Source organism: Metopolophium dirhodum, chromosome 1 (assembly GCF_019925205.1).
Source record: "Metopolophium dirhodum isolate CAU chromosome 1, ASM1992520v1, whole genome shotgun sequence".
Taxonomy (NCBI): domain Eukaryota; kingdom Metazoa; phylum Arthropoda; class Insecta; order Hemiptera; family Aphididae; genus Metopolophium; species Metopolophium dirhodum.
Genome location: NC_083560.1, coordinates 122,852,015 through 122,867,200, shown reverse-complemented (window position 1 = coordinate 122,867,200; position 15,186 = coordinate 122,852,015). Strand labels below are relative to the sequence as shown.

The 15,186-nt window shown below is 29.1% G+C and overlaps 1 protein-coding gene across 1 annotated transcript; it reads right to left on the bottom strand.

The window, feature by feature from the left end:
* Nucleotides 1–9,732: 9,732 nt before the first annotated feature.
* LOC132934398 (leucine-rich repeat-containing protein 51-like) lies at nucleotides 9,733–14,705 on the bottom strand. Its single transcript, XM_061000708.1, has 3 exons — nucleotides 14,606–14,705; nucleotides 13,185–13,402; nucleotides 9,733–10,056 (listed from the first exon to the last, which is right to left on the bottom strand). The coding sequence occupies exons 1-3, from the start codon at nucleotides 14,703–14,705 to the stop codon at nucleotides 9,733–9,735; spliced, it is 642 nt and encodes a 213-aa protein (XP_060856691.1).
* Nucleotides 14,706–15,186: the final 481 nt, after the last annotated feature.

Genomic DNA, 15,186 nt, shown 5'->3' with positions numbered 1-15,186 from the left:
ATTTATTAGATAAAAAACATCTTTATTTTATATAAAATACAATAATAAATTAAATCAGTATTCCTATGTAAATACTTAACAACATTTATTTATATATTTTTGTTTTATATTCAGTAAGAAAATTAAAATAGAAAAATAAAAAATATATATAAAAATATACTAATTTAAAATATTTTATATATTCATGTTAAAAAAACTATACAAAATACTTTTGATCAAGGATATGCTTGTATATGTTAAGGTGAATGACGACATTTAGTTCACCAAATGTCGTCATTCACCTTAACATATATACTTGATAAAAATATATTCAAAGAGTATATTAAGGATTATAATATCAGCACCCTGTTGGGAAAAACGGTTTTCCTGGTACTTGGTTTAGGTTACGAATTCCAAATTTTTGGTTACGAATGGTTACTAATCGGTTACTAAAACCTAGTTTGGTTTTGAACTTCCTAAGTAGGATATTTCAATGTGCGGGTGCCGGTGTAACGTTACGCCAGCACCTGGTTGGGAAAAACGGTTTCCCTGGTACTTGGTTTAGGTTACGAATTCCAAATTTTCGGTTACGAATGGTTACTAATCGGTTATTAAAACCTAGTTTGGTTTTGAACTTCCTAAGTAGGATATTTCAATGTGCGGGTGCCGGTGTAACGTTACGCCAGCACCCGGTTGGGATAAACGGTTTTCCTGGTACTTGGTTTAGGTTACGAATTCCAAATTTTTGGTTACGAATGGTTACTAATCGGTTACTAAAACCTAGTTTGGTTTTGAACTTCCTAAGTAGGATATTTCAATGTGCGGGTGCCGGTGTAACGTTACGCCAGCACCCGGTTGGGAAAAACGGTTTCCCTGGTACTTGGTTTAAGTTACGAATTCCAAATTTTTGGTTACGAATGGTTACTAATTGGTTACTAAAGTATGGAACCAAATTCGAAGAAAATAGTTTAGGTTGTGGTGCTAGTGTAACGAACCTTGTTTGGGGTTATCTCTGTAACTACTTACCCGATTTAAAAAAAAAAATTACCATTAGAAAGCTACACCATCCAGATTTATAGGTTATATTTTATCTCGATAAGTGGCCCTCCATTTTTTTTATTACAAATTTAAGATTTTTTATAGAACACTGGCAAATAATATACTTTTTTATAGGGTTGCTATTGGTTATAAAAAAATAAAATAGTTATTATGACTGAATATAATTTTAGACGTCTATTTTATATTTCGTCAATGCTATCAAAATTACTGTGTTAAAAATCTTTAATCGACGGGCATTAACTAACGGAAAACGCTTTATTTCAATATAATATTATGATAATAATGGTTGGATATCATTTTAAAAAATGTACTACAAAACCACCAGTCTTTTATGTTGAAATTAAAGTTAAATTAAAAATTAGTTTTGAACATAATATAGGTGAATCATTTGAATCATATAGAGTTAGCATTTTTAACGGGCAACGAAGGGCACGAGGTTAGTTACGGAGCTAATATAAAATATAATAATATTCTATATACGTTAAAGTTTAAAATCTCCCATGAACAATATTACGTACCTTATTATTTACATTGGAAAAAAAAGTAGTATAGCTAATATTTTACCAAGTAGATAGCGTTACATATTCTCTGTGTACTAATATTTAGTATGGAAGCTATAAATCTATTATTAATGCAATTATTCCGTTCTACTAACTTCCGGTTACCCGCCCACATAATCGCTTACAGTCGACCTCTCTATCATAGTCCGTGGTATCATCGTATCACTGCAGATATCAGAATGACAGGGTGTTTACAACTGTTTTATAGTTGAGAGTGATTTCTAATAGCGAATTTGATCTAGTTGATACTTCAGCGGAGTCAAAACTCAAAACTCAAAAGTAAAAAATTCTCAGTAGGTACTTTCAAACTTTTTAAAATAATAAAAATGAATTTATAAATCTTTTCTATTTGAATTTTTTTAACATAAACTAAATTTCAAAATGTTTTGGCTCCGTTAAAAATTATATAGATATTTTAAATTTTCAATATTTTAGATTCTGAGCGGAACGATGAATGTATTTTACAATGATGTGTTTTAATTTTAATATTTTTTTATTCTTTGTGTCTGTGTACAAGTAGTCAAAATAATGCTTCGATTTTCAACTTCAGTTTATTTTTCGGTGAGAAAGTAAATCTAGTTGGTGCATTGGGTAGCTCAAAATTCTAAATATTTTCCAAAAGGCAGAGAAAAACAAAAATTAAATTAAGAAAAAACGGGAATTTTTATGCAAAATTGGTTTCCAACAAAATTAATTTTGGATTTTGGTGTTACTCTAAAAAAAATTACCAAAGATACATAACACGTTTATTGAATGATTATATTAGCATTTTCTATACACCATACAATTTTCAAAATATTTTGACTCGTTTTGAGCTGTTTACGGACATTATTAATTTTAAAACATTAAAAATTTTTCCACGTAAGTAGCTCCTACTGTAGGTAACTAAAAATCTAAAAAGTATATGAATACCTTTTATTTTACAGTTATTTGAAGTTCATGTTTGGATGAAATTAGATATTCAAAAAAGAAGAACGATTTTAGTACTGTGTTATTGAATCATTTTTCATATACAATGAAATTATATTATTGAATTAAAATTTACGGTAAAGCACGATTGAGCATAAAACGATTGAGCATAGTTTAGTAACTCGATTGAGCATAGAATATTTTATGCGATGTTGCCACATTCGCGTGGCCGAAATTTTGTAATTTATTATTTATATATAACCTAACCTAACCTAACCAGACGCGAACAGTGATCTGAGCCCAGCTATATCGACAATGTTATCGATTAATAAATTAGTCCCGGAGCAATAAGTTCCGACGTTTTAAATATTTAAAATTGGGGGAAAATATAAGATAATAAATTAAGATACAATTCTAAAATTATTATGAAAATAATATCAGTGTTCGATCACCTATATAGTCGTGTATAGTGCGTTTCGTATAAGTGCGTTTATAGTTTCTATTTTTTTTTAACATGGATATAAATGATATAACAATTATTTTATCAGAAAGAGGCAAAGAATTGGCCTAAGTGAATTTATACAAATATAAATTAATTGGAGAGCGGAAAAAAGATAATCTATTGAGATGGAGGTGTACGAATAATACATGTTCAGCATTAATGTTCTCAGGTTTAAAAAAACGTAAAATGATTAAAACTGTTGGACAACATAAATACGATCAAATTTCTATTGAAAAAATAGAAACACAAGTTTTGAGAGAAAACTGCAAGAGAAAAGCTGAAGAATCATTTTCCACACGGCCACTTAAAGTTATTCGCACCGAACTTTTAAATTCATCTTCAACATCAAATTTAAACGATCAAAATGTAAGAAATGTACGGAAAGCAATGTATGATAAACGGAAGCAAACCTATCCTAAATTACCAACTTCTTTGGATGAAGCAATTTATCAATTAAGTGACTAACAAAATGAAGAATGTTTTAAATATAAGGTCAACATTTCATTTACATGCCGACTGATTATAATTTTGTATGTTTAACTATGGAACAAAATATACAATTTATGACAAATAATTGTACCGAGTACTTTGGTGATGGCACAATTAATTATGCTCCAAAATATTTTATTCCAATGTACACAATACATGGATATAAAAATGGATACTACTTACCACTTGTTTATTTTTTTTTTACAAAATAAAACTAGGTCTATTTATATTAAAATGTGGCAATTTTTAAATAATTTATGTTTAAAATTATGCGAAAAAAATTTGCAAATTAACACATTGCATGTTGATTTTGAAATTGGAGCTCATCAGGCAATTACAGACGTGTTTGGAAATATTAAAATAATTGGATGTAGATTTCATTTAGGACAATCGTGGTGGAGAAAAGTAAGAAATAATTATATAAAAGTGGATAAGAGGATGTCGCTCTGCTGTACAGTAGGTTACAAGTGGGTCACTCTAATGGATGGTGTTAAATTTGAATTCAATGATATAATATCATTGTATAAGAAAAACGATTCTGAGCGAAAACGGTCAGTCAGCCTATGATTTTACCAAGTATATTTGATGATATTATTGTGAATAAAGTAATTTATATTTAACCTATTTACGTGGAGCCTTGTATTAAATTTTCAATCCTTAGCCAAAAAAGTTAAACATTTTATACATTTTTAACTACAAAATAATTAATAAATTATAAATTTGATAAATGTTGTCAAAATTTGAACTTTAAATGCTTATAAAAAAAAATTGTGCCTATGTATTTTTAACATTTTTCAACTGCTATTAGAACGATATATCAGGAGCCTTATATTAAATTTTCACGCTTTTTTACCCAACAGATAAAATTTTATTGATATTTATAGAAAAAAAAAACTAAAAAAATTGAAAACTGACAATGTCCGTAAACAGCTCAAAAAGAGTCAAAATATTTTGTAAATTTTATGGTGTATAGAAAATGCTAATATAAACATTCAGTCAAAATTTCATGTCCCTACGGTCATTTGTTTTAGAGTTACACCAAAAACCAAAATCTATTTTCTCAAAAACAGATTTTGCCTAAAAATTCCCGTTTTTCCTTAATTTTTCTTTTGTTTTTCACGTCGTTTGTGAAAACTACTGGGAAATTTAAACCCCCCAAAGTACCAACTAGATTCACTTTCCTATCAGAAAAGTTACTATTGAAGAAAATCCAACCACTTTTACTTTCCTAAAAGGTGATGACAGTCACAAAAATAAAAAAAAATAAAAAAAAAAACACACATCATTGTAAAATCAATACATTCATCGCTTTGCTCAGAATCTAATATAGTACTTTTTTACTAAAATATAATAATTTGTTTGTAGATTGTTGGCGAACCTTCTTTCAGAATAACATACATGGACACAACAGTAATGAACTAGGGAAATGGCTGAAAATGTTTTTTGGTTTGGCATTTATTTCCTCATTATACAGTATACTATATTATAATGTGACTACTATTGAGACTGTTATTGACTAATAAATATTTTGATTTTATTATTTTCATAAGTCACAAGTCATAACTATTATTATTATTTTGAATTATTATAATTATTTAAATAAATATTTTTGTATAATACAGTTCAAAATTGAAAATGACAAAGTTGCAGAGTTTTTTATGCTCAATCGTGTTGGTTTTCTTTTGTATTACAATTTCCTTTGATACGCCGACAATATATGCTCAATCGTGTCGCAAAAAAGGTGTTTTATGCTCAATCAATCGTGTCTCAGCCAAAATTTAACATGTCCATAACCCACTTAAACTATAACCTACTGTTGGTACTTGGTACAGCAGAGCGACACTTAATTAGGTACCCGATTTTGTTATTTATGTATTGTAAAATTGTTGTTTATAAGTAAAAATAGTTGAACATATTCTAGAACAAGTTTCGTAAGTTTTTCTTATATCAGCTTAAAGATATCAAAAGTAAATTTCACAATTTTTTTTATACACGAGCATTTAAAGTCCGTATTTTTAAAAAATTATGAAAATATGTAAATAATTTTGAATAGTTAGTTAATATATAGAAGTATACAATTTTTAGTTTTCACATCTAAGGCTGAAAATGTAATACAAATTTCTGCAATTGTTTATATTACTGGATTTTTTTATTAGTGATAAAAATTTAAATTTGGACGCCACCAATTGAATATAGACGAGTAAAACGACAATTCTTCATTTCTGCTCAAACGGTTTTCAATATTTTGTTATGCGCAAAAATAATATTTATCATTAAAACTTGAAACATTCCACTGTAGACTAAATTAAAATTTTTCACAGACAATGACATTTTCAAAATATTTAGACTAATTTTTTAAACTATTACAGTACCTATCTTAAATTTGATAGTAGGTAATTTAAAAAATATAAAGTACCTAAATAAGTAGAAATAATATTATTTTTTTTTTTGATTAGCGTTTGATTTTAAAATTTTGTTAAAATTCGTCAATATTAAGAAAAGTTTTAAATTATATTTTAGTTTAAAATGTTATACATTTTTAGATTCTGAGCGGAGCGAGGAATGTAATGGTTTTACAATGATGTTTATTTCTTTTCCTTTTTTATTCTGTAAACACTTTTCTCCCTCTAAACTTGCTCAAAAGTATCAAGCATCTTTTCTGAAAGGTAATTTTCTTGAGCTGATACTTTAGAGAGGTCATTTTTCGATTTTCGAAACGTTAATTGAAATAAAAGCGGTTAAAGGAGAAAAAATAATTACGGACGACGTTTTACGACTTACGGTTCAAAGTTCGGAAAATTTTAGCTATTTTTGAGCTATTTATAGACATTTGAATTTTGGTAGTTTTTTTGTTGTAATTTGGTTAAAAACATTCGTAAAAAATTTAAATTTGGGTTGTTTACTTATATTAGCCTTACCTAGACATGGTACAATTTTATAATTATATAAATTACCTATTTATATAAATCGTTCTTAAGCTGTTCTTAAAACATTTTGTCTATCACCATAGAAACGAATAAAATTAAATAAAAAAGATTCCATCGTCCGCTCAGAATCGTTTTTTATCGAATGCAATCATTGCAATCAAATCGAGTGTGGAAAATTACACTATCCTGTCTGAGGCCCGAAGGGACGATGGACAAACTTCCACCACCAAAATGCGCTGACCCACTTTTTTAATTTAAATGCTAATGCTCAAATATTTAACAGCATTTTTGTCGTAAGTTTTTCTTACAGCAACTTGTTGTAATTAAAATAATATTATACGTAGCGACTTAACGCTTAAAACTTTTCGTTAATTCCTATACCTACCAATATATTATAATTTACTATGCACAAAATAAATACACAATTCAATTCACAAAATGCCTAGGCAGATACCTAAATTAATTGCATGATATTTATGTCATGAAGCTGTTTACATTGTTAACAGTACCTACGTCGATATTGATTAATAAGTTTATAACAGCTAGTAATATATTGTATAAAATAATATTATAATATACTAATTATATATGCGAATTATTTTTGGCAAAAATTAGTTCAACATACCGCACATATAACTTTTAGAAAAATAAATTACTTCTGTCGTATACTGATGTAGGTAGTAAATTGAGTAAGTGTGCATACTTAATGGGAAGAACTCCGAAAATTTAATAAATAGTAATATATTGATTACAACATAAACTATTATTTAAGTTACTATAAGTTACAATGTGTTTGAATATAAATATATTTATTGAGAAGGTTGGTTATAGTTAAGTAGGTTAGGTATAAGTAGGTGCGTATACAGATTTGTACCTATATGTTTGCTATGTGGAAATTTAAAACCATTGACACAGTTTTAGGGATAAATTGGCAACAAATAATCATTAAATAATGATAAAATATCCAAAACTAGTTTCATGCATATTAAATTTAAAGAAAACAATAATAATTTTCATTTATGTTAATTTTTATCTGAGTTCAAGAATTATAATTGAGGTAGCCAGGTAGACCAGATACACCTGTTTTAAATTTTTTGTTCCATAAGTAATACTGCACTATTCCGTCTATTCCTTAAGATGTATATAATGTTTAAATAAATGCATAATATTAATCATTATGTCATACCTATGAGATAATATAAATACATATAGTACAAACCAACTAAGGGGGGTGTTTTGGGTGTTTTGGACCCCCCTCCTAAATCATATTTATGCAAAAATATACTTCTTATATTATGCTTCAGATTGCTATAAAATTAATTTATACTGTGCTGGGAGCCGGGAGGTGCCTACATATTCATTATTTACCAAATGAATAATAAGAAATAATTTGATATTGTTATTATTATTAATAGGGCTAGTGTTTCTTAGTACCTACCTACTACTTACCAAGCATAAGCAATTGTTTTTCTTTAGTCTAAATAATATAGGTACATCAATTGCCTGTAAGTATGTCGACGTTTTTACATAATTTTGAATATTTTAATCAGAATAAATAATATATAATAGTATAATTAGTTTTTAAATATTTATTTGAAAAAACTTATGTTAAATCGTATTTATCTAATGGATATCTTTAATTAATGTTTTATCCGTCGTAAATATACCTACTATTTATTAGCTTCCCGCGACAATATAGATTTCATTGGCTTGGAGTATTTCTGGGAATGGAAACAACAAAATGTGTTATTAAGATAATAGTTGGGATGGTATGGGTGGGGTATTTAATTATTGAATTTAAAGGTAAACCCATAGATAATATAAGAATGGATAGGACATGCCTATACCAGTTCCATATGGAGCCGTGTGCTTTTTTGGGGAAGAGAGAACGTAAAGAGAGAAAGACGATATGGGGCTTTTTAAGGTTATGTGCAAAACTATTTTATTAAGTAATAATGATAACATGATAGTCAGTTTGTATTTTGATTGTTGTACCACTTGAGCCTGGAAAATTACTCTAAACTTTGTTAGAATATAGAATAATATTGTTAAATATCACTAATTAATCAATAATGTTATTAGTTATTACAGAATAAAATTATGTTATTTAATATTTATTATTATTTATCAATTATCATATCAATATTTGCCCCACATAACCTTAAAAATAGTATCACTAAAGTTTCATGTGATAAGTTCTTATCCAATCTTAAATTATCTATGGGTAAACCATATTGTACGATCAAGCTATATCGCTATCCTGATTAGGTTACACGTAATGCCAACACTTACAACAGCTAATATAAGAAATCATAAAATAAAATACCAGCTAGGTACCTGCATTTTTAAAACAATAAAACAGAATTAAGAACGTTAGATTTAAGAACAATATGCTACGGAGTTGGGTATTATTATCTGTCTAAAAGTAAATTAAATAATAAAAGGACGCGTAAAAACACTAAATAAAAGCAACATGAAATGTCCATTTAAATGTTGACACCTGAAGTCCTGAAACACAAGTTCGGCAAGTTCCCTTTACAGTTTACAGACTACAGTATATAATAATAATTAATGGTATAGAGTACAGAGTAGGTACATGTTTATTGAAACCATTACTCATTAGGTCCAATCCGATTTTTGCGAAAATATTTACATCTACACATTTTATGTGCTCGCACAGCACCACAATACGAACATATTATTATTTTGTTAATGTTTAATAATTACACTGAACATATTTTTTATAACTTTTTTAATGTACCTATATAAATAACAGGGCGTATCAAAAATCTTTATCCGATTTCAAAATTTTATATTTATTTAAAAAATGAAGATGTAAGGGTGAAATAAAGTAAAATATATTCTTAAAATAGGTAAATTTAATTAATCAGTCAAGCATTAATACATGGGTCGCTAACTTGCGATTAACCGTTGCCGAACTATATCAGTTCGTAATCGGATTAAGACTTTTGAAACACCCTGTATTTTAGCCTTACTCAAAAATTATATAGAATGTTAGAAATTAGCTAATAACAAAAAAGGCTAAAAATTGATTAAAAAAAAAAATAAAGTAATAAGGTATTTTTATTTTTTATATTTCATTTAAAACTGCGTACCTAATTAATGACGAAAGGACCGGTTAACGTACTTCGTACCTATGTAACGGCATAACCACAAACGGTTTCAGGTTTTAGCAGTATTATGAAATACAAAGAATATAGTTATTTTTGGTTTTTAAGTGTTATAATTTTTCTTTTCGTTTTTTGCAACATTATAGACGAGAGATATTTTAAAATAGCTTGCGATATTAAGAAGGCCTTTTTGTCGATTCTATTGTGCAAAGAAAGTCTTCAGGATACGCGTTCGTTAAGCGCTCACGGACGTTCTTGTCAAACGATTTTCTATCTTGTTCACGTTCCGAGCGCACCACCACCACGTGGTCCAACTTCCGGAGGTTAGGCAAAAAAGAGATGACTGTGCTCCGGTAACACGGGAGCCCGCACATCGGATTTTTGTGCAACGTCAACGTCCGCAATTTATCCAGTTTCCGTAGTTTGTACGAGTCCACAAAGTCTTGAATGTTGTTCTTGTGCAAGTACAACATTGACAAATTTGGAAAAAGCAAGAATTCCTGGAACCATTTACGTCGTTAACGGCATCAATACAAAATTGAAAATATCTATGCTATATAGCATATACCATGGTTCATTAATAATTCTATAGAAACAAAATAAATTATGGTGCGCGGGGACATAGGGGTATAGGAATAAATGGCTTATCACTTATTATTATCACACATACCTAGTGCGTAATAATTTTCAAATTGGATATTTGCATGGCCATCATGTTGGTCATTTGGAAAAGTCAGTCTTAAAATATCTCAGAAGTTCTACAAGAATATTAAAAATATATCATAATTCAAATCATCGGTGAGTAGTAATATAATATAAGTTACAGACAATAACAGATTTTAACTAAATCGTTATTTTTGATTAATGAAGCTATACTAATAGATGATTTTTCAGATACAATGATTTATCAATACTGATATTATTTTTTTTTGTTTACGTTTACTTTCTTATTTTGAACACGTAATCTGTGAAAATGTATGTAGAATACTAGAATGTATATACCAAACAGCACATCCATATAATAACGAAAAATTATGTTAGAAATTATTATTTTTTTCTTCACATAAAATTGATACTGATGGTACTTTATTTAATATGCATATGTCAATGTAGGCGTTGTAGGGCGTATAGAGCACTATAACTTCACGCGATTCATGGCTTAAGTACATAATATGGCTATAAGGAATACAGATAACCTTACGTCCAGATAACGTCATATGCATTTAAACCTGTGGTCCTGACTGCTGAGGTAGTCATAATAAGGTGGCATCTGAAATTAAGACTTCTTCTCCCCATCACCACTTATACCGACAGTTTAAGGCCAGTCTTTCTGATCACCCCTCCCACAAGTTTTGGGAGCATGCCGTCTAGTTATGAAGGCTAAAGGGGACATTTCAGAATTTTGTGTAGACATTACCTATACAATTTTAATACTTGATCTAGTTATGAGTAGCAGTGGCGTATTTAGGAATTTGTCATGGGGGGGGGGGGGGGGGGGGTCCAGATAATTTTCAAAAAACAGAGTCACGGGAGGCCAAGCTTTATTAAATAAATATACCATATTATAAGACGATTTAAAATTTTTAAGTTTTTGATTATTAAATTATCATATTATGTACAAAACAAATTAAAAAAAACAGGTAAGTGGATGTCGCTCTTCTATACAGTAGGTTACAAGTGGGTCAAGGTATAATGGATTGTATTAAACTTGAATTCAATGATATACGAATCGTAATAATAATAATAATAATTTATTTACGGAAATAAATTCCAATTACAAAAATATTGTAGTGACAGATTGTGTTAAGTGCACATAATATGGGTTACAACTTAAAAGTAATGTGAATACAAATAACATAAAACAGAACAAAATAGAGAAAAGAACAAAAGAAAAAAGAAAAAAAAGTATATGTATACAAATCTTAAATATTAAATAACGATTTAAACTTAAAGATATTATATAAAAGCCATATAATATCATTTTATAAGAAAAACGATTCTGAGCGGAGACGGTTTGTCAGTCTGGAAATGTTATATTGTTATTATAGCCTGTAAGTTGAATTAATATTGAAATATTTTTATTATTATTCGTAGCTATAGTGAAAAACAAAGCGTTAGAAGTTTAAATCCCATTTTTAGCGGTTTTTTGTAATTTTTCGATGGTTTATCCCGTGCCATTAAATAACTATTGAGAAAATCAAAAAAATACCTCCCCAAAGTACCATCTTGATCCAATTTTCTAAAAGATAAGATACTACATATTGAAATCAAAGCACTCCTTCTGGTAGAAATTTTGTATACAGGATAAAAAAAAAAAAATAAACTCCATTGTAAAACCACTAGCTTTATCGCTCCGCTCAAAATCTAATATAGTTATGTTAGAACTTATAACTTTTATAAAAATATTTCCTAAAATACATTACTTCATTCATTGTTGATCTTAGATAACTTTTCAACCTTTTTAAGGATGAAAAAGATCTCTCTGGAGTGTCTGTAAATACTGACAATGTACAAAACTACAAAATATTTGAATTAAAAAATTAACACGGTATTTTTTATTCATTTTCAGTACCAAACTGATAACAAAAAAAATTACTATTTAATTAAAAATGTTGATTACTGAAGCTTCGAAAATTTTTTACAAAATCCTTCGTATCGTATGATAAAATTTGTTTTCCTTAATCATGTAAGAACACAACATTTAACATGTACGAGACACGAGTCAATGGGAGGGAGGGTCCGGACCCCATAGACCCCCCCCCCCCCGTAAATACGCCACTGATGAGTAGCTATTTTAAATTTGTAAATTGTTTGTGCCTTTTAAAAAACTCATAACTGTTGTCGTGTTTACCAATCTACAGTACCCTCCCCTACAAACAAACAAACAAACAAACAGCTAATGGCCATAGTTGCCGGACTTGATGATAAAAAAAAAATAAATAAATAATATAAAATATCCTAAACTGACAAACCGTTGTCGCTCAGAATCGGTTTTCGTATATACAATGATATTATATCATTGAATTCAAATGTAATACCATTTATATTTTTTTTAGAATATCTAAATTCTTCCAAAAAACTGTGTTTGTATATTTTTTAGATTTTTTAGTGATAGTATGAAATACTTATGATAAATCTTGTTTTAATTTTACAATCCTTAGCTATATAAACTAAATACTTATAAAAAAAATTGTGTTATTGAATCTTTAATATTTTTAACTATTATTATAACAAGTTATGAAGAATCTTCTTATAAATTTTCAAGAATTTTGACTAAATTAACAAAAAGTTATTGACATTTTTAGAATCAAAACTAAAAAAAAAATTTTAATATTTATAAATAGCACAAAGCACAAAACTAGTCAAAATATTTAAAAAAATATAAAAATATAAAATTAACAATTGGTGAATACCATCTACCTATGGGATTAAAATCCACATCATAAACGGCATAAACTACCTATAGTTTTAGTAGTTCATAATGCACTATGCACATTACACAAATGTACACCCTTGAAACCCGCAAAATGCGTATGCGTTCCTGCCTCCTGGGAGAAATGTATCTAGGAGTACCAGATGCCAGTTACCTATATCGTATTTAATCGTATGGAATGTAGTACATACTTACGTCACTGATTGAAGTTAGGTTATTGTCGGACAGATCTAACCACGAGAGGTAATCAGCCATTTCGAATAAACGATCTGCTAGGTTCCTCAGGCCATTGACGTTTTTCAAATTGTTTTTGTTCAGCCAAAACGAACCTGTCTTGTAACGGTTGCTCTTTAGGTTTTTCTTTGGCGCTCCCCCCACTCTCAGTGGCAATGGTTCTTCGTTTCCGTTCAACTCTGAAACCAACACAAGTTACTAATTTTACGAATCCTTTCATATTAATTATTGACTGTGTCACTGTGATATATTATCAGGGACGGATTCAGGGGGAGACCTAGGGGCCCAGGCCCCCCAGACATATTTTTTTATAAATATAAATATTATATATTAAATAACAAATAAACAAAATCTAAACTTCTTTTCACATTATCGCTTTGAATATTAAATAATCAATAATTTATTTATCACATTGATTACCTACCAACTATTATGATAATATTTTTAAATTAAGAATAAAGTATAATATTTTATTATAATTGTATTTGTTTTGTAAACAAATTGTTGCCCTCCCCCCCAGATCTTTGCTCTGGATCCGTGCCTGTATATTATTATTAATGATGAACTTATATAAAACTATAAAACTGTTTTGTGTGAATCAATGCTATTCAATTATTCAAAATATAAATATTTGTACAACAGAATGCAACGAAATTATCTTTTATTATAAATAGAAAATACATTTTCTTTCATATAGGGTTTTGATATTTCTGATGATTTATTATTTATTAAGTTTATATAATACAAATTAATAAATTTAGTATTTAATACTATCAAAAAATCAAAAGCTCTACATTTCTATTTTTCGATGCAGTTTTTCAATACTCAATGATAATGAAAAAACTTTGGTCATCCTATTATCCAATGTGTACCGAATTGATGTCGGTTTACACACATTTGATTTTTACACGTGAGTTACGTGCGTATGGTGTACAGCTTCCTCTTGACCATTGTTCAAGCAATCAAGCCGAAACGATCATTAATAACATACCTAAATTGTGAATAATCTAAAAATAATATGAATTTTCCGTATTAAATGCTGAATTGACTACTGTTGTAGTGAAGATGAGTAAGTACCTACCTAGTAAGAGAATGGTTTATGTAATACCATTGAGTAGGTAGGTATCGATTTCAGGATGGGAGAAATTTGTTCCAGTATGAGATAATACGCCCTTGATATGAATTTTATATTAATATATTTGTATATAATATTAATAAAACAAAAAAAGTTACATGATAAATTTATATGGAGTATCCTACCTATGGATCTGTTATTGTTACAGTTGAAAAATACACAAAAGTAGGTACATACCTTGTGCTTATACAACTACCATCAATACGAACAATATAAATAGGTATGGGTAGCTTTTAGCTATGTATACCTTCAAGTGACACAAGATTCCTGTAAGAAAAATCCAATGGCTTTGCACATTTAAAATATTGATAGGCCGTGTTACACTTAGACTCGTCATCCTGTGACATTTGATGACGCTTGTGTGTGTAATAGATGTATTTTGTTAAAAGTGAATATGTTTATATCAAAATTTGTGTTGTGTATGAATTACGTAATCGATTGTGTTTTTTATTTTATCACAGTGCGCACGGGAAATTAAACAAAATCTAGCCGCCGTGGTTACGCCGTTGGGTTAGAAATTTAAATATTTTTTTATTTTTTTTTATTAGGGTTAAGGCTTCAACTACTAGGTTATTAGCCTGTGGTACTGTAGGGGAGGGTACTGTAGATTTGTTTACATGTGTGTGTTTGTTTTGGCAGAATTTTTAATTTGGGCACCCGTAGGTAGGTATCTGTCATACCCGGGTGGGGGATGGCGGTACTTGTTCTCCGGACACCGTGACTTGCCCGAAGAAAAATGCCGCCCGCGACCGAGGTATCGAACCAGCGCCGGTGTGCGTCGCAACCGACGCCTTAGTCCACTCGGCCACTTCGTCCCCCTTTAAATAT

What these genes read in the sequence shown, in the direction of transcription:
- LOC132934398 (XM_061000708.1), bottom strand. Translation starts at nt 14,705, where the DNA reads ATGTCACAGGATGACGAGTCTAAGTGTAACACGGCCTATCAATATTTT. An exon ending in GAATCTTGTGTCACTTGAAG is followed by an intron (nt 13,403 to 14,605) that starts GTATACATAGCT and finishes TGTTGGTTTCAG; the next exon opens with AGTTGAACGGAAACGAAGAA. An exon ending in ACCTAACTTCAATCAGTGAC is followed by an intron (nt 10,057 to 13,184) that starts GTAAGTATGTAC and finishes AAATGGTTCCAG; the next exon opens with GAATTCTTGCTTTTTCCAAA.